Raw genomic sequence first — 19,828 nt, 5'->3', positions numbered from 1 at the left:
TCAGCGCAGCTGGACTCTTGGAAACTTTGGATCCCAGACCGACGGCTTTCTTTCAGTGCCTGCCGCCCGGCCTTTCCTTTGGCTGTGCTCCCTGCTTGGACCTCTCCTCCCACAGATCCCATCCGTTAGTCTGGGAGCTTCTCAAAGGCCGCTTCCTCCGAGAGGCCTTCCCTGACTGCCCCTCCCAAATTACACCGTCTCACCAAAACACTACCGCATTCCCCTGCTTGATCTTGTTCACAAAACTTTTCAGGGCCTAAAATTATTTTATGTAACGTGGTCATATTATGATGTTTCATCACATTATTGGCGAGGTAATTGTAATGGCTAAAAATTGGGCTCTGGGTTTGAAGCTGATTCCAGCACTTACTGGCTGTGAAGGCCTTGGGCAAGTAACGTAACTTCTCTGTGTGTCAATTTTCTGAATCTGTAAAATGGGGAAGGTCAAAGGCTGCGAGGATTGAATGAGTTGGCGTATGGATAGGGCTCTGTATTGTCAGCACTGTATCTTTAGCAGTAGAACAGAGCCTGATGCAAAGTACGCGCTCAATAAGTATTTGCTGAATGGTTGACTGAATGAATCAAGTCTTAGAAACGTAAATTGGCCAAAGCTGGGCGCACAGGATTCTCACATCATAGAATTTGGTTCAACGCGAGGCTTTTCCAAACTCCTGCAGTACGTGGGTCGCTGCACTACAGGATGCGTCCAGCAGAGGGCGCTGCTGGCCCGTGGTCCAGACCCCAGACTACAGCGCAGATCCGCGCCTTTCCTCAGAGCCACGGCCAACCTGCTCTCTGCTACCTTGTTCTCTGAGCCCCAGTGCAGATGTTCCCTCCTCCAGGAAGCCCTCTCCGACCCCAAGGCTGGATGAGACATTCCTCCCCGGCTCTGGCAGCCTCCTGGGCTCCCATGACTCAGCCCTGCCACTCTGGGTCATCGCTGTCTTGAGGACAGGTCTGTCTCCAACATTGGAATGCAAGTCCCAGGAGGGGACGGTCTCAGGCACCATTGTGTCCCCAGGGCTACCCAGCACAGGCTGAACACAGAGCGAATTGTTGGGCGAAGAGCTGTTGATTGAATAATGGGAAATAAAACTCAAACTCACGCTCTAACTTCCCCAGGTATTTCTAGGGAACAGGCTAGAAGGGGGCAGACAAACCCTTCCCTCCTCCCCGCACTGGGTTGGCCTCAGGGTGCTGAACATCAGTTCTGGATCTGCCACGAGCTTACGAAGAGGCAGTGCAGGGCCTGGAGCCGGGTGCAGGTCCCAGCTCCATCATTTGCGGGCTCTGTGACCCCTGAGCCGGGAACAAACTTCTCTGGGCCTCAGGTTCCAGGTTCCAGGTAACCTACTTTGTGAGGCTCTTGTGGGGATTAGTGAATAATCCCTGTAAAAGGCTTAGAACAGAGTAGCACGTGGTAAACACTGTGTATGGGGGTGGGGGTGGGGGTGGGGGTGGCAATTGGAGCCAGGCAGATCTGAGTTCAAATTCTGATCTTGCCATTTCCTTTCCATATAACCTGGGGCAAGCAATGTTTCTGAGCACCTATTTTTCAAGTCTATAAAACCTGAATGGTCACGCTCCCCACATAGCGTAGTGCTGAGGATTAAATGGGATCAAGGCTGAAAGGAGACAGTGTTGACTAAGGTGACCATTTCTTTCGGCCGGTCCTATGTCAAGCACTTTTGCACAACACCAATGAGGGCTGGCGGTTCTGAGTTCTTACCCAGGGTGGGCCCTATGCCACGTCTTGTAAATTAACTCTGTGAATGTACACCAACCGGATAGGGTAGGTGCCATGATTATCTCCATTCCACAGGTGAAGGAGATGAGGCACAGAGAGGCCAAGTGACTTGTCCAAGATCACACAGCCAAGGATTAGCAGAGCCCCTGAATCCATACAGCCACCCCCTGAGGTAGGCATTATTACTAGCCCCATCTAAAGATGAGGAAGCTGAGGCTCAGAGGAAGATCTGTTGCCCAAGACCACCACCAAGAAGGCACTCAACAAAACCCCCATCCTATCACTGAAGGCCTCAGTTTGCCATGTCAGGAAAATGGGTAGATGAGTTGGGGGATTTTTCTCTTCACCTCCTGGCCACAGTTTTTATTTTTTTTCATTTTTTTAAGATTTTATTTTTAAGTAATCTCTACACCCAATGTGGGGCTCAGACTTACAGCCCTGAGATCAAAAGTCGCACACTCTACTGACTGAGACTCTATTGAGCTGGGTGCCCTTTTTGGCCATAGTTTTTAAAAAGCTCACCACTTTTTTTTTTTTTAAAGATTTTATTTATTTATTTGAGAGAGAGAATGAGAGAGAGAGAGAGCACATGAGAGGGGGGAGGGTCAGAGGGAGAAGCAGACTCCCCGCTGAGCAGGGAGCCCAATGCGGGACCCGATCCTGGGACTCCAGTATCATGACCTGAGCCGAAGACAATCGCTTAACTAACTGAGCCACCCAGGCGCCCTCACCACTCTCTTTTTAATATAAAAAGTTAAGCACTGTTGGGGCACCTGGGTGGCTCAGTCAGTCGTTAAGCGTTTGCCTTCGGCTCAGGTCATGATCCCAGGGTCCTGGGATCAGGCCCCGCATCGGGCTCCCTGCTCGGCGATGAGCCTGCTTCTCCCTCTCCCACTCCCCCTGCTTGTGTTCCCTCTCTCGCTGTGTCTCTCTCTGTCAAATAAATAAATGAAATCTTAAAAAAAAAAAAAAGAAGTTAAGCACTGTCAGAAATGATATTCACAGAGAACAAGAGACTATAGACTGAAAAGTAGGTCTTCGTCTCCCCTTGATCCTGAGACGCCCTTCCCAGAAGCAAACATGATTACCGGTTTCTAATATCCATCCAGAAATATTTCATGGATATGAACTGTGTGTGTATGTATGAGCGTGAGTACCCATTTCAGAAAAACACAAATAAAAAGAGCCTTACCTGTGGAGGTAGGCTGAATGACGGCCTTGACGTTGGGTGCAGTCGTGTGACTTGCTTTGGCCAACGGCAGAGCGACGGTCCTGCTGGGTCTGAGCTTGGACCTTCAGAGGCTGAGAGTGTTTCCTTTTGTGATTGACGCAGGCATGAGAAAGGCGTCCCTTGTGTGGCTGCCCCTCTTCGGCCCACACCCCACAATGTTCAAAGAGAAACTGAGGTATAATACACATTTTAAGAGTTTATTTGAGCAAAAATCAATTTGAATCGGGCAGCATCCAACCTAGCAGATGGAAAGGAGCTCCGAGGAGCAGTTTGAAATGAAAGACCTTTTAGGCAGAAGGGAGCAAGAACAAGGAATTTAATTATGCCAAAGAGTGGGTTGATTATTGCAAGGTTACTTTTTCCTTTAGGGACTGGCAGGGGTCTATCAGGCAGATGACCTCACTCGTGCTGATCAGGTGATTCCTGACTGAGTGGTTTAAGATTCCATTTCTGGGAAAGCTGAAACTGTCTTAAGTCCTAGTTTGGTGACATGGGGCTTAGCATACGTGACTCCGTTTTGGGCCCCGGTGTCTTGTTTTTAACAGTATGGGGCAGAGCTTCCCAGCTGAGCCCAGTCCCTATCAGCCAACTCTCAGCCAACCCCACAACTGTTTTAAAGCTACTGCATTTTGGGGTAGTGTGTTTCACGGCATTTTTGTGGCAAAAGATATATATTTTTCCCACAGCATACCTTGGTGCTATGGTCTGAATGTATGTGTTCCCTCCAAATTCATATGTTGAAATCCTAACCCCTAAAGGTGATGGTACTAGTGTGTGGGTCCTTTAGGAGGTGATTAGGTCATAAGGGTGGAGCCCTCATGAATGGGATTAGTGCTCTTAGAAAAGAGACTCCGGGCACCTGGGTGGCTCAGTCTGTTAAGCGTTCAACTTTTGGTTTCTGCTCAGGTCATGATCTCAGGGTCATGAGATTGAGCCCTGCGTCAGGCTCCCCGCTCATTGTGTGTGGGGGGGTCATCTACTTTGGATTCTCTCCCTTCCCTCTCTCTCACTCTCAAGTAAAAATAAATCTTAAAAAAAAAAAAAGGAGGCTCCACAGAGCTCCCTGGTCCCTCCTCCCATGTGAGGGTACAAGAAGTCTGTGTTCTGGGGCGCCTGGGTGGCTCAGTTGGTTAAGCGACTGCCTTCGGCTCAGGTCATGATCCTGGAGTCCCGGGATCGAGTCCCACATCGGGCTCCCTGCTCAGCAGGGAGTCTGCTTCTCCCTCTGACCCTAACCCCTCTCATGTGCTCGCTCTCATTCTCTCTCTCAAATAAATAAATAAAATCTTAAAAAAAAAAAAAAAAAAAAAAGAAGTCTGTGTTCTGGAAGAGAACCTTCACTTGACCAGGCTGGCACCCCGATCTTGGACTTCCAGCCTCCAGGACTATGAGCAAAAACCTTCTGTTGTTTATAAGCCATGCAGTCTGTATTATAGTAGTCCGAATAGACTACGACACCTGGCGATTGTTCTAAAGCAGTACCTATAGATTAGCTTTATTCCTAAAAAAATTTTTTTATTTATTTCTTTGTTTATTTATTTAGAGTGTGAACAGGGGGAGGGGCAGAGAGAAAGGGAGAGAGAATCTCAGTAGACTTAGCGCTGAGTGCAGAGCCCTACGCGGGGCTCCATCCCACGACCCTGAGATCATGACCTGAGCCGAAATCAAGAGCTGGTCGCTCACTGGGGAGGGTATGTGTTGTAATGAGCACTGGGTATTATATAGGACTGATGAATCACAGACCTGTACCCCTGAAACCAATAATACATTATATGTTAATTGAATTTAAACTTAAAAAAAAAAAAAGTTGGATGCTTAACCGACTGAGCCACCCAGGTGCCCTAGCTTTATTCTTTTTAATAGCTGCATATTATTTCATTAGGTGATGTCTCATCTTTTATCCATGAATAGAAATATATATTTTTTTAGTAATCTCTATACCCAACATGGGGCTTGAAATCATGATTCCAAGATCAAGAATTGCATGCTCTACTGACTGAGCCAGCCAGGTGCCCCAATAAAAAGATTTTGTTAAAGCCATTCATAAGACAAAGAAGAAAGCAAAACAGAAATCAGAGAATATTTAGAAATGACCAAAAATCAAACTATGTAACAAAACCTGCTAAAGAACAATTTATTGCTGCATGTGACAGCATGAACTAATCTCAACAGACAGAATGTTGAGCAAAAGAAATCCAACAAAAGAGAAGATATCCTGTACGATTGTATTTATATGAAGTTCAATAACAGGCGATGCTCGACTATGGTGTTAAAAGCCAGGATAGTGGTTCCACTGGAGAAGAGAGGGGAATGAGAGAGCTTTTTGGAGTGCTTGGTCTTGGTGGTGGTTACTCGGTTGTACAACTTCTACGTAGAAGTTCATTGATCTTAAGATTAGCGCACTTTGTGGCATACAAGTTATACCTCATTAAAGAGGTAAATTTAAGAGACTAATTTTTTTTTTTAGAGAGAAAGAAAGAAAGAAAGAGTGCAGAGTGGACTGGGGAGGGGCAGAGGGAGAGGGAGAGAATCTTAAGCAGGCTCCACACCCAGCGCAGAGCCCAATGTGGGGCTCGATCTCACAACCCTGAGATCATGACCTGAGCCAAAACCAAGAATCGGATGCTTAACCGACTGAGCCACCTAGGTGCCCCCAAGAGACTAAAATGTTAAGAAATGTGACCATCCACACGTTCCAAATATAACATTTTCAAAATAAAGGATAAATTTGAAATAATTGAATGCAAAAACTAACATTGAAACCAAAAACTAACATTAAGAGATTAAGATGCAGCTAAAGCAACACCTAGAGGAAAATGTATAGCTATGTTGAGAAAGATCGATTTGGAGGGCCTGGAGTGGGGCTGGAGGGGAGTCATGAAAGACCATCTTATTTGCCTGTCTTCCCACCACCACCGCCACCACTGGGGGCCTGACATCCAGTTAATTACAGGGCTGCAATGGGCTTGCTCTTGGGGAAAAAGGAGGAGTGGACAGGTCCTTAACTCTCTGGCTCTCTGGTTCTCCAGTTCTGGGGCTGGCTTTGATTTATAACTTGTCTTCCCTGAACCAGTTGGTACCATGGGCTGCCAGGATTGGGAGAGGAATTTTGGGGTTGGGGGAGGAGAGCATTCTGGGGTGATGGGCCATGGGGGTGGAGCGCTGCTTCCCAGAGTCTCTCCTGGAGGGGGCAGCCTCATCCCTAGGGGAGGGTCAGGGACAGGGGAGGCGGTGGATAAAAGGGAGGGTTTGGGAGCAGGGTTGCTCTATAACACACCAGGGCTTGGGGGTGAAAGGAAAAGAGTACAGACTCCGAAATTCTAGAATACTGGTTGTCGCCTTGGGCAACTCCTTGCCTTTTTGAGCCTCAGCATCCATCTTCTGTAAAATGGGGCTTCAGCATGAAGAGGTGGGATCGGGGAGGGATAAGGAATACAAACTCAGGGACTAACTATGTGGTTCCATCTGATTCTGTTATTTCCCAGCTGGGTGACTTTGGGCAAGTGACTTGATCTCTCTGGGCTTCACTTTTCTGATGTGTAAAATTTGCAGTACCCACCTCATAGGACTGCCGGGGAACTAAACTGTTAAATACACATAAAGTGCTTGGGCCCTGAAGCCAGACGGCCGAGGAGATGAAGGGGGCATGGGGAAGTAGGTACAAATTATCAGGGCCTGAAGACGCACCTGGAAAGGGACTCTGGGATGACAGTATGACTTTGCTGAGAGGCCCGTAAATTGTCTTCACCAAAGCCTGAACCCACTCTTGGCAGCCCTGTGCCAGTTTGATTCCCAGCTCATCCCTCCCCCACTGAGTGACCTTAGGCAAGTCATTTTACCTTTCTGAGCTTTATTGTTGGCAGTGTTCAATGAGTTAATATATGTAAAGCACTTAGCATCGTACTTGACATATGGGAGTGCTCCATAATGCTTAACAATTAGGGTGGGGACTGTGGAGTGGCCCCTCAACATCCATGCTAACCTCTTTCTGGCATGTCCAATTGTCCAAAGGGAGCATGGTTCTGGGGGCGAGAGATGTTCCTGGTGGCCTAGCCCAGAGCGTGCCACCTTTCAATGATTTTGGAAGCACCTAATATCTGGTAGTAAGGCCGTTTCTGCATAAGCTGGGTAGAGTGGTTTCCAATTGACTGATAAGGCTACTATTATTTCCTCAGTCAACAAATACTCATTTATCCTGAGGGCACTGGGGAGCCATGGCAGGTTCTAGCAGGAGTGGTCAGAAGGTAGGGAGTAGGTAGGAGGGGACAGACTGAGGCAGACCAGGGAGGAGGCTAGGGCAGAAGGGAATGTGGAGGAGCTCTTGAGCTAGGGTAGGAGGAGGGATGGACAGGTCTTGGAGACTGATGGCTTTGGAGGGTTGGGGGTTGGGATGAAGATACGCCATGGGGGTCTTGGCTCCCCCCAGGCCAACTGTTTCTATGAGACTCAAAGATAAAGGAGTAGAGCTCATGATGCAAGGTCCTGCTGGAGTGTTTGGACCCCTCAGCCCAAGTCACATGACTGGAATATTGCTGCAAAGGATTCTGGGAAACCGAGTTTCTCACCTTTTTGGCTTTTGTAAAGGAGGCTGTCATAGGGTGGGAAACCCCCAAACACAGAAAGTGCTTCCTATGCTCTATGGCCAAAAGGAATGTCAAATGTCCCCATGAGTGGTTACGAGGGCTCCAGGGGAGTGGGCTGGGCTGGATCCTGTCTCTCCCCTGCTCACAGCCCTCAGGGGCTCCCATCCATTTGCAGTGGGATGGAAACTCCTTCATGGTCCCTAGGGTCCTACAGGTCAGCTCCTATCCCTCATCTTCTTCCTCCCACTCTCCACTCTGCCCCATCTGCTCCAGCCTTCCAGCTTCTTCCCTCTCAGATTTGCCAAGCCACTCCCACCTCAGGGCTTTGCACCTGCTATTTCCCTTCCAGATCCTCACATGGCTGGCTCTCACCTCTCCCTCAGGTCTCCACTCAGATTTCACTTCCCCTGAGAAGCCTGACCTGCCCTCCCCTGCTGTGCCACCACTCTGACCCCTTACCCTCTTGGATTTTCTGTCAAAGCCCTGTCGACCCCACCACGACAGCATATATTTACGTGTTTGTGCTCACTACCATGTCACCTCCATGAGGCCAACGGTTTTGTTTTTTGCTGTGTCCCCCATAAGTGCTTAATAAAGAATTGTTGGGGTGCCTGGGTGGCTCAATCAGTTAAGCCTCTGCCTTTGGCTCAGGTCATGATTCTCCGGTCCTGGGATGGAGCCCTGAGTCGGGTTCCCTGCCCAGTGAGGAGCCTGCTTCTCCCTCTCCTCCCCCTGCCCCTCCCCCTGCTTGTGCTCCCTCGCAAATAAATAAATAAAATCTTTTTTAAAAAAATAAAGAAATGTTGGGGCGCCTGGGTGGCTCAGTTGATTAAGCGACTGCCTTTGGCTCAGGTCATGATCTCAGGATCCTGGGATCGAGCCCCGCATCGGGCTCCCTGCTCGGCGGGAAGCCTGCTTCTCTTTTTCCCACTCCCCCTGCTTGTGTCCCCTCTCTCGCTGTCTCTCTCTCTGTCCAAAAAAAAAAAAAAAAAAATCTTAAAAAAAAATAAAAGCAAAGAATTGTTGAAATGATACATGCCTCTCTATTCCAGTCCCATTCCTTTTAGTTCTCTGAGCCTCAGTTTCCCTAGCCACAAAGGAGAACTTTGCCACTCTGACCTTGGTGGAGAGATCAGGGGCTGGGCCCCAAGGAGAAATTTTCTAAGCACCTCTTCCCCACCAGGAATCCCGGGAAAGGCAGGGAGGGCCCCCTTTCCCTAGATCAGACCCCTCCTGCCTGGGAAGAAATGGGGAAATGGGGGAGACCCGGGAGGAGGGAGGAACCCCGGAGGGAAAAGGCCGGTCTCTTCTTGGTTGTAATCCTGGGCGCTCCCCAGGCTCCTCCCGCTCCCTGGCCTCGCCCGGCTTGCCCTGCAATCTCGGCGCCTCCCAGGCAGAGGAAACGGCTTCGTCTAGCCGTCGCCACGTGCACGGAATGCCCTCCTCAGCCCTTGAGGTCCCGGTCCGCGTGGAGAGCTCCTGCTGCGCCGGGACCTGGAGGTGCGCGAGTCGGGCGGGCGCTCTGCCCGGATCTGAGCGGCCGCCCAGCCCCCTTCCCCTGCGGGCGGCCTCCCGGGACGCCGGCTGCCCTTGTAAGGAGGCGAAGCCGGAGACACCCGACACGCCTGGTTATAATTAACCCGGACACGTGGCCACCCCGCCCCCCAACACCTGTCCCTGCCTCCGCCACACACACCCCCCCCCCAAGCCCCAGCACCTCGGGTCTAGGTCTTCGAAAAGGCGACAGCGAAGCGCCCTCTAAAAATAAGCTCCCTTTCAGGATGAGTCCCTCCCCGTCCCCTCCGCCGGGGAAATCTCCCAGCGTCTGCCCGGGGCGGCCGCCTCCAGCGCGGGCCTTGGGTTTGAATCTTCTCGGCTCCGGCGACCCTCCGTTTCCCTCCCACTCACTCCCAAGCAGGAAAGTGCGTCCAAGCGCGGGCTTCTGGGGTCAGGCTGTTCTGCGTTCCCCATAGTTTGGGCTTTGGCCAAGCGCTCCCCAGAGTTGGGTGACGAGGGGCGAGTCTCTGGGATCCCAGAGACTTGGCCCTCTTGGGACTATTGCCAAGGTTTCCCCAGGGGCGGGGCTCAGGACCCGATGTTTATCCAGGTCAAGGCTACTGGGGGCTGAGGAGAGGCCTGGCCACCCGAGGGGCTGGTGGCCTAGTGGCGTGGCTTCTACGTGCCTGGGACGTCCCCTGCCAGGGTCTCGTGTCCTGGGCGGGGCGCCAGCTGTCCCTGCCAGCCCGACTCAGCACTCAGTTGGGGAATCAGCTGGACGGGGGAGGGAGGCTGGGCTCAGCCCCTGGGGCAGCCCATACAAGGCCATGGGGTTGGGTGCGAGGCATGCCTGGGTTCAGGGTGGGCACGGTGCCCAGGCAGCGAGGTGAGAGGCTCAGCTGCCCTCCAGCTCCCTTCCCTGGGGGCAGCCCCTCCCAGCCAGTAACACAGCCCGGCCCCCCTATATAAGGCCGGGGCTGCGGGCCCTTCCTTTGGGTCAGTGTCGCCTCCGGGATAGAGACAGCCCCTTTCCGCACAGCCCAGCCAGGTACTGCTGGGGGTGGGGGTCAGGGTGGGGTCCAGACTGGGGGCCCCCATGGCGCCCGCAGCGCATCCGGTCTCGGGAGTCTGCCCCATATCCTCCTACACGCAGGGGGGTCAGTGTGTGGGAAGGTGGGCCCCTCATCTGGGAGTCCCCGCCACCTGTGAGCCCCCCCCTCCCGCCACCTCGCACAGGGTCTGTGGCACTGGCTCATGCGGAGGGATCTTGGAGACAAAAGGAGCCTTGGCAGCTGCCAAGGGGCTACAGCCCGGGCCTGGGTTCATGATGCTTTGTCCCCAGCACTGGGCGCCCGGAGCCGTGGGCGGTGTCTGTCTGTCCTCTGTCTGTGGGGTCATTGCATTTGCAATTCTGTGGGTCCCCGGTTGTGTCCCACACAACGGTGTGACCTTGTGTCTGACTTTCTGTGGCACCTGCTTGGGTGCCTGTGTCCTGCGTGCGTCCCTGGGCTTGGAGGCATGTGTGTGACTCTATTCACGGTGTGATCTGGGGGGTTACTGGTGATGTGTGTGTGTGTGTGTGTGGCTCTGGGGCTCTTTCTGTTTGTGCCTCTGGGGCTCCCCCACCTTGCCTCAGCCCCCTCTGCTAAAAGTGTCCCTTGCAGGGTGGGGGTGGGGCACCCTGGAGGGGGGTTTCTGGGCTGGAAGCCCTTGAACCCGGAGGCCTGGATGCGTGTCCTCCTGGCCACCCTGGCCCACCTGTCTCCAGCCTGCTGACTTGCTGCAAATGAAGCCCCAGGAATGTGGGGGGGCGTGGGGGGGCAGCAGCTGGGGAGGGGAGGAGGAGTCGGCCAGACTCTATAAATAATCCCCAACCCTGGATAGTAGCTCCAACGATCTTTCATGAATCCCATCACCCCTGGCCTGATGCTTCAGCCTTCAGCTCACCCTGGTCCCAATTTCCTTCCCACCATTCTACCTGCTTCCTGTTCCTGGAGCTGCCAAGTGAGCTCCCGCTCCCACCACCACCACCACCACCACCACTGAAGCGTCCCTCTTCCTTCCTGGGTCTTATGAGTAAAAGTAATAATAGCCTCCAGATAGCAGGCCCCGACTCCGCGTGAGGACGTGTGCCCAGCCGGCCACGTGCCTCAGCCAGAAGAATCCTCTTGGCAAACTCCTGGGCCAGGCTCAGTTTCCAGGTGACAGAGGCTCAGAGAGGCTGAGCACCTGGCTTGGGGTCACAGAGCAGGGGAATGGCACAGGCGGGATTGGAACTCAGCTCTGATGAATGGCTGGGCTTTTCTTCTCAACTGAGCCCTGCCAGAGAGCTGTCGGCAAACAGAGAGGACAGCCACCCAGGCTTCCCTTCTGCCCTGCTCCTCATCCCTTGACTGAGCACCCAAGAACCTTCGTGGAGAGAATGTCCCTTCTCTGCTCAGATACTCGTTCTCAGCAATTAACCTCCACCTTCTCCCCTGCTCCTCACACAGCCCTTTAAAATAATAGCAACGGTAATTACAATAATAGCTAAGCAAAATAATCCTTATCGTGTGCCAGGACTATTCCAAGTGCCTAACGTACAGGAACTCCTTTAAGCTCCCTGAGATGAGGGCTATTATGACCCTCATTGTACACATGAGTAATCTGAGGCACAGAGAGGTTAAGCCAGGCGCCCAAGGTCACACAGCTATTGTACAGACGGAGCCGGAATTTAAACCCAGGCTGATTCCAGAACCTACACTCTTTTTTTTTTTTTTTTTAAAGATTTTTAGTTATCATAGAGAGGGAACACAAGCAGGGGGAGTGGGAGAGGGAGAAGCAGGCTTCCCGCCGAGCAGGGAATCATGACCTGAGCCGAAGGCAGACGCTTAATGAATGAGCCACCCAGGCGCCCAGAACCTACACTCTTATCCATGCCAATATTACTGCCCTGTCCCAAAGGCTCCCCCCTTCATCTTCCAGCTGGAGAAACAGTCCCTAGCAAGGTTACTAGTCTGGGGTCACCTGTCAGGGTGTGGCAGAGCTGGGATCTTAACCAGAGTCCTGATGGCCTCCTGTCAAGACACAGGGGCTCAGAGACGGGACCCTTCTTGTTCCAAGTCACACAGCACATGAGTCAGGCCTGTCTGACCCCAAAGCCTTGCTCTGTTCCCTTGCTGGCCTCTGCTGGATGTGAGATAACCTGCCCCACCTCCACTCCCTGCCCAGCAGGCCCCGCACACCGCCACCATGCCATTCGGTAACACCCACAACAAGTTCAAGCTGAACTACAAGCCTGAGGAGGAGTACCCTGACCTCAGCAAGCACAACAACCACATGGCCAAGGTGCTGACCCTTGAGCTCTACAAGAAGCTTCGGGACAAGGAGACTCCATCTGGCTTCACCCTGGACGATATCATCCAGACAGGTGTGGACAACCCAGGTAAGCCTCCTTGGTGGAGCATGGACAGGGACTCGGGGCCGGGGGGGCTCTGGAAGCTGCCTGCCACGCCTCGATCCCACCTCCCCGGGCCTCAGTTTTCCCATCTGGAAGATGGGGGCCATACCCAAGGGACTGTTGTGAGAAAAAAATGAGGCTACACGTGTGAAGGGCTTGGGACAGGACCCGGCGCGTGGCAAACCACTCACAAATGCACACGAGTAAAATGTGGGGAAATCATTCAATCGCTCCGGGGCCTCAGGTTCCACATCTGAAAAATGGACACCCATGTGGTGAAAACAAAGGAGTCAGCGCACATACAGCGCTTGGAGCAGCCTCTGGGACAAAGTGTGCACTCGGGGTCTGGCGGGGGATGTTCTTTCTCCAAGGACACCAGAGCCCCAAGAGCGGATCCTAGCCTCCAACTCATTGTGTGATTGAGGAGGGGCCCCCCTCACTCTGGGCCTCTGGTTCCCCATTTGGGAATACGAAGGTCTTTCAAGTCTCTTATTATCTGTGGGAGCCGATAGTCTAATACGTTTCTGAAAACTTTTTGGTGAAGGAAGAGTCTGTGATTTGGGGATTCTGACGTGGTAATATTTTTAGTACCTTGTAGCTGGCCTCCCGAGACTCCTTCTCCTTTGCCCTGCCCCCAGCGCCTTTCCCTCAGCCCAGATGCCATCTCGATCTCTCCCAGCCTTCCCTCTCCATCCCCACCAACCCCCAGCCTCTGCAGTTCTGACCCAGAGGTCTTGAATGACCCCCTGCCCACGCACACACATACACACACACGTGTGTGCATGCGCACATGCAATCTACACTGGACCCAGGAGCCCGGGCCTTCCCTGCTGGGGACAAGCACCTCTGACCTCACCCCGAACCCCCAGGTCACCCCTTCATCATGACCGTGGGCTGTGTGGCTGGTGACGAGGAGTCCTACCAGGTGTTCAAGGATCTCTTTGACCCCATCATCCAGGACCGGCACGGGGGTTACAAACCCACCGACAAGCACAAGACCGACCTCAACCATGAGAACCTCAAGGTCAGCTGCCCCCAGGCCAGGGGAGGGACGGGGGAGAGAGGGAGGGTGGAGGTGGGAAGGAGCATTCAGAGAGACACAGAGACAGAGGGAAAGAGGGACAGAGAGGCACAGAAGACAGGGAGACCGAGGACAGAGCGGGGAGTCAGATGGGAGGAGGGACAGGGAGGGAGATGAAACAGGAAGCGGGGACAAAGATGGGGAAAGAGATATATGGAGGAAAAAAAAGAGGGACAGGTGAGTGGCTGGGAGAAAGATGGAGGGAGAGACAGAGAAGGAAGAGGCAGAGCCAGGGTGGCGGTGGGAAGAAGCCAGCGGACAAGGAGGAACCAACGGAAGTGGCAGAGAGTCAGAACCGGAAGCACGCCCAGCCCTGACCCCCCACTCCTGCCCTCCAGGGTGGAGACGACCTGGACCCCAACTATGTGCTCAGCAGCCGTGTCCGCACGGGCCGCAGCATCAAGGGCTACACGCTGCCCCCCCACTGTTCCCGGGGCGAGCGCCGGGCGGTGGAGAAACTCTCCGTGGAAGGTGAGAATGCCCGCCCTTGGGGCCACCCAGCTCTGGCTCAGCTCCTTCATGGAAAGAGCTTGGTAAATAAAGCAAGGGTGCTTGGTGCCCGGTGGGAGTCAGGGGGCGCCGTCAAGGCACCCTGAGCAGATCCTTGCAGACCCTCAACTGTACCAGGGTCCTGACCTCCATCCATCCATCCATCCAGCCAGCCAGCCAGCCAGCCGGCCAGGCAGCCAGCCAGGCAGCAAACACTGACGATTGTTATGGTCCTGAGTAGGGAGCTGGGGCTCCCATGATGAATAAGATGGACAAGGTCACTGCTCTCACAGAGCTGTCAGCCCGGTGGGGAGATAAGAGGAAACACAGAAACCAACAAAAGAATGATTAATTCCAACATGCCATGTAGCCAAGAAATAAGGGTGCATCACGGCATGACTGGGGGGAGCTCTCTTAGAAAGGAGGGGTTGAGACCCAGTTGACAAGAAGGAGCCTGAAGAATTCCAGGCAGGTGGAGTGGCAAGTGCAAAGGCCCTGAGGTGGGAAAGTGTGTTGGAGGAACAGCAAGGAGACCAGTGTGGCTGGAGCTGAGTGGACCAGGGGAGGAGATGTGGTCAGAGGAATATGGGTGGCCAGGTTGTGCAGAGCCCTGTGGGCCGTCCGGAGGGCTTTGGCTTTGACTCTGAGGGAGATGGAAGCCTTGGGAAGATGGTGAGCAGAGTAAGTCCACAGGACTTACATGGAGTTCTCTGGCCATTGAGTGGGAGTGAACAGACTGGGCAGAAGTAGGAACAGAGGGACCGTAAGGGGGCAACCACAGTGGTCCGGGCTCCGGGGTGAAGGATAGGCAGTGGGATGTAGAGAAAAAGCGGGTATGTTTGGGAGGTAGACTCATCAGGGCTCCCAAGCATGTTGTTCTAGTAAATGTTTAACAACCAGCTCTCAAAAAAAAAGCCCCAATTTGCAGCGACTGCCAGTTTCCATGGTGTAAATTCTCCTACCATGACCAATTTTAAGCTATGAACATGATGTCATAGAGAGATGGGAAAAGATGCACAGTAACACATCGTTACATAGTATTCCCATCATCAGATAGAGATGAAAAAGCTTCAAGAACATAGATAATAAAGATGTAGTAAAATAATTAGGAAGTGATCATTTTGAATATTTACTACCTGTGGGTTTTTTTTTACTTCATTTTTTGATTTTTTAATTTTTTTTAGTGCGAGAGTGAGGAAGGGCAGAGGGAGAGAGAGAATCTTAAGCAGGGTCCACACCCAGCACAGAGCCTGACGTGGGGCCCAGTCTCACAACCCTGAGATCATAACCTGAGCTGAAACTAAGAGTCAGATGCTTAACTGACAGAGCCACCCAGGCGCCCCTTATTACCTGTGTTTTAAATATAATTTATTTAATTGGAAGTTTACATAAATTATTATTATTATTTTTTAACTAGGCTCCACACCCAACATGGGGCTTAAACTCACGACCCTGACATCAAGAGTCACATGTTCTACTGACTGAGGCAGCCAGGGGCCCCTAGATAAATTATTTTTTTAAAAGGTTTTATTTATTTATTTATTTATTTATTTATTTATTAAAGATTTTATTTATTCATCTGAGACACAGAGATACAGAGAGAGAGAAAGAGAGAGAGAGAGCATGAGCAGGGACAGAGGCAGAGGGAGAGGGAGAAGCAGGCTCCCTGCTGAGACAGGAGCCCGATGTGGGGCTCGATCCCAGGACCCCGGAATCATGACCTGAGCTGAAGGCAGATGCTTAACCATCTGAGCCACCCAGGCGCCCCAAGGTTTTATTTATTTATTTGAGACAGAGAATGAGATAAAGAGAGAGCATGAGAGGGGGGAGGGTCAGAGGGAGAAGCAGACTCCCCGCTGAGCAGGGAGTCCGATGAGGGACTCGATCCCGGGACTCCAGGATTATGACCTGAGTCAAAGGCAGTCGCTTAACCAACTGAGGCACCCAGGAGCCCTAGATAAATTATTTTTAACAATATAATACAGTATAATACAGTGCCTTCGGCTCAGGTCATGATCCCAGGGTCCTGGGATCGAGCCCTGCGTCGGGCTCCCTGCTCCGAGGGAAGCCTGCTTCTCCCTCTCCCACTCCCACTGCTTGTGTTCCCTCTCTCGCGGTGTCTCTCTCCGTCAAATAAATAAATAAAATCTTAAAAAAACAAACAAACCATATAATACAGTATACAGTACGTGACATATAACATTATATAGTACACTATATTAAAATGTATAACATGCATAGACATACATACATACATATTATAGATATTATGCACATACACAAATATATACATAATATACATTTATTCTCTCTATGAATATATACAAATCCTATATATGCTATTTTATAATTTTTACTGATGGCTCCCCAAATTCCTAACATGTTGGCTGTCTGTCTTGTTGGCCCGCCGGAGGGGCTCCAGCACACTGTGGCTCACAGGGGGCTGGGGCGTGAAGGTCCCGGAACGGGAGAGTCCGTGCCTCCTGGCTGCGCACATGGCCTGGCTGTTCAGGCAGGGGAGGAACCTGCTTTGGGGAGAGGGCGCGAATTTGGGTTTCGCCCTAGTGTTCAGGCACCATTAGCACACCCACAGGACCAAGCCCCAGGCTCTTTAGGGGCGGCAGTTTGGGGGTGCCCAGGCCTCCGCGCCCAGGGTGCGGTGGGGCAGGCTGCTGACTGCTCCCTTGTGTGGCCCTTCAGCCCTCAACAGCCTGACCGGCGAGTTCAAGGGGAAGTACTACCCTCTGAAGAGCATGACAGAACAGGAACAGCAGCAGCTCATCGACGATCACTTCCTGTTTGACAAGCCCGTGTCCCCGCTGCTGCTGGCCTCAGGCATGGCCCGCGACTGGCCCGACGCCCGGGGCATCTGGTGAGGTCTCCTCCCCCAGCCCCTGCCAGTCCCCCTTCCCCCGCCTTCCACTACCCTCCCCATCCCTCTACCAAAGCCAACACCATAAAAACGATGTTTCCGGGTGCCCCTGAAAAATGACCTTGCCTTCCGCCCCCCGTGTGACCTTGGGCAATTGTTTAACGTTTCTCTGCCCTGGTTTCCCCATCTGTAAAATGGAGAGCACAGTAATTGAGAACGGTGCCCGGGATATAGTAAGTGCCCGACATCTCGGCTATTAGTTTTATCTTTTATCGTTGCTAGTTAGGTTTCTATGAACCTTCGAATCCCCGATCGTGATAGTCAAGGATTTTCAAAGGTTTTGGAAACAGGTTTCAGACGATTTGGAGAGCGTGAGTTCTAAGATACACAGATGGGATGAATCTAAGGTTCCAAGATTTTGAGTGTTTTTAGGTTCTCGGATGCCACTAATTCCAGGTTCTGTGATTCCGTGGTCTCAGACATTTCCAGATCGGAAATGTTTTGTGGTTCTAAGACTGTTTCTGAGACGTCACAAGGTGGAAGGCAAGGTTGGTCCCGAGACCAGATGTAGGACTTCCAAGATTTATCAATTCTGCTTCCCAGCTACTGTTCTTCAAAGATTCTGAGAGTCTAAGGGTCTGTAATTTAATGCTGTTCAAAGACCGAAGACCCTAAAAACCCTTGATCTTAAGATTGGCGATTTCTCAGATCCTGTGACGTTAGGGTCTACGGGGGTAAAGCTTCTGCGATTTTGAGGAGCCCGTGCCATCACCTCGAACTCCTCAGGCCCGCTGCCCCCTAGCGGTGGGTGTGTTGTCGAGAGGCCGGGAAAGGGGTTGCCACGCGGAGCTGATGATGCCTTGGCCTCTTCCTGCGCCCCACTCTAGGCACAATGACAACAAGAGCTTCCTGGTGTGGGTGAACGAGGAGGACCACCTCCGAGTCATCTCCATGCAGAAGGGGGGCAACATGAAGGAGGTTTTCCGCCGCTTCTGCGTGGGGCTGCAGAAGGTGGGTAGCCTGCCCCTCGCGGCGGACCTGGGACTCCCCGTGCACGCCGCACCCGCTTTCCAAGGCCCCGCCCCGCGGGGAACCCGGCTCCACCCTATGCCCAAGCCCCGCCCCCAAGAGCCCGCCTCCGAAGCGTCCTCCAGCCCAGCCCCCGCAGCGTCAGGCTCCACCTGGGTGCTCCGGCCCCTCCCTTCAGAAGCTCAGCCCTCGCGCGGTTTTCCAACCCCGCCGTCTCGGAATCCCCCCCCCACCCCCCCACGTCCTCACACCGTCTTCCTCCCAACCCCGTCCCGGTTGCGGGTGCATTTGGGGGCGCCCGCTGGCGCTGACCCCAGGTCCTGTCCCCTTACCTCAGATTGAGGAGATCTTCAAGAAAGCCGGCCACCCCTTCATGTGGAACGAGCACCTGGGCTACGTGCTCACCTGCCCGTCCAACCTGGGCACCGGGCTGCGTGGAGGCGTGCATGTCAAGCTGGCGCACCTGAGCAAGCACCCCAAGTTCGAGGAGATCCTCACCCGCCTGCGCCTGCAGAAGCGGGGCACAGGTGCGGCTCGGCATCCGCGCACCGCGGCGTCGGGGGCGGGCCCTTTGCGGAGGGGGAGGCGGAGCATCACGCGAGCTCTGGGGTGGACAAGGGCTACCCCTCCGTGAGCCTCAGTTTCTTCCTCTGCACATGGGCGTCAGCACGCTTTATCTCACAGGAATCGATAGGATGTCATGGCTATCTGATATACATTGTGTCTGTCCCCTGCCCCCTAGGGACCTCGGTTTCCCATCTGTAAAGGAGAGGATGGTCAGGGTTCAACCCCGGGCAGCCTGGCTCCGGAGCTCACTCTTCCCCACTATGCTATATTTTCATGCTGGATGGTTGAGGGGTGAGGTATCTAAATGAGCCGGAGACGGGAGCCCGTGAATAGACATTTAGGAGACTCTGAATGCACGTAACCTGTTACGCAGTAGGCACCCAGTACGTGCGGCCGTCTCCGTTGGCACGGGGGCAGCATCCTGGGCCCCGCTCCTGAGCCTCTGCTCCCTCCTTATGCTCCTGCTCCTTCAGGTGGTGTGGACACAGCTGCTGTGGGCTCAGTGTTCGACGTATCCAACGCCGATCGGCTGGGCTCGTCCGAAGTAGAGCAGGTGCAGCTGGTGGTGGACGGTGTGAAGCTCATGGTGGAGATGGAGAAGAAGCTGGAAAAGGGCCAGTCCATCGACGACATGATCCCCGCCCAGAAATAGGCGTCCAGCCCGCTCGCCGCCGACTGCTGGAGCCCCAGCTAAAGGGAGGACTCGGCCCGTCGGGGGCCCGCCCCTTGCCCCCCGAGCTCCACCTGTAACGGGTTCGGCCACCCGGGGGCTCTATCCACCCATCTCGGAATTCGATTTCCAACCAGAGTTCCAACGAATGGGCTTCAGCCTCTGAGTTCTGGCCAATGCAGAACCTCCTCACACCTTCCTCTCCTTTTCCCAGAGCTCTGCCCACCACCAGGAGCTCTGGCTAATGGAGAGCGCTCCAACACGTCCGGAGCTCCTGCTTTTTCTACACCCAAAGCAACAAATAAAAGCAATGGCGGCCCTAACTTTTGTGCGATAGTTACTGAGCAAGAGGACGAGGGACGTTTGCAATGGCCGCTGTGCGATCTCGGAGGGGCTTGCCCTCGCTAGTCATGTTTTAGCTCATCTCTAAAATGAGGCAAAGTTAGTGAACAGTCTAATCCAAAACTGATAAGGTTCTATGAGGAATCTGAGACCCAGAGATGTGTGGCCCCTTCCCAACCTCAGCTCCCAATCACTCATACTCAGATCTCAAACACAGGGTCCACACGGGGGAGAGACGTAAGCCAAACAAAATGTCTGAGACTTGAATTTGGCCCGCGGGC

General features: G+C 53.1%; 1 protein-coding gene across 2 annotated transcripts; it reads left to right on the top strand.

Annotated features, from left to right (window-relative positions):
- Window positions 1–10,058: 10,058 nt before the first annotated feature.
- Window positions 10,059–19,528, top strand: CKM (creatine kinase, M-type). 2 transcript variants are annotated; one of them, XM_036091539.2, is made up of 8 exons: window positions 10,059–10,106; window positions 12,272–12,482; window positions 13,367–13,521; window positions 13,917–14,049; window positions 16,768–16,939; window positions 17,827–17,950; window positions 18,306–18,495; window positions 19,009–19,528. In XM_036091539.2, exons 2-8 carry the CDS (start codon window positions 12,290–12,292, stop codon window positions 19,185–19,187), a joined length of 1,146 nt encoding a protein of 381 aa, XP_035947432.2. In that variant the 5' UTR covers window positions 10,059–10,106; window positions 12,272–12,289; the 3' UTR covers window positions 19,188–19,528. The 2 variants fall into 2 exon arrangements, with proteins under 2 accessions (XP_035947432.2, XP_035947433.2); XM_036091540.2 differs by having other exon boundaries at window positions 12,269–12,482.
- The last annotated feature ends 300 nt before the right edge of the window (window positions 19,529–19,828 follow it).

The sequence above is a fragment of the Halichoerus grypus genome, chromosome 15, assembly GCF_964656455.1.
Source record: "Halichoerus grypus chromosome 15, mHalGry1.hap1.1, whole genome shotgun sequence".
NCBI lineage: Eukaryota > Metazoa > Chordata > Mammalia > Carnivora > Phocidae > Halichoerus > Halichoerus grypus.
The sequence above is the reverse complement of the archived record's forward strand: the minus strand, read 5'-3'. Positions and strand labels throughout refer to the sequence as shown.

What these genes read in the sequence shown, in the direction of transcription:
- CKM (XM_036091539.2), top strand. Translation starts at nt 12,290, where the DNA reads ATGCCATTCGGTAACACCCACAACAAGTTCAAGCTGAACTACAAGCCT. An exon ending in GACAGGTGTGGACAACCCAG is followed by an intron (nt 12,483 to 13,366) that starts GTAAGCCTCCTT and finishes CCGAACCCCCAG; the next exon opens with GTCACCCCTTCATCATGACC. An exon ending in TCAACCATGAGAACCTCAAG is followed by an intron (nt 13,522 to 13,916) that starts GTCAGCTGCCCC and finishes CCTGCCCTCCAG; the next exon opens with GGTGGAGACGACCTGGACCC.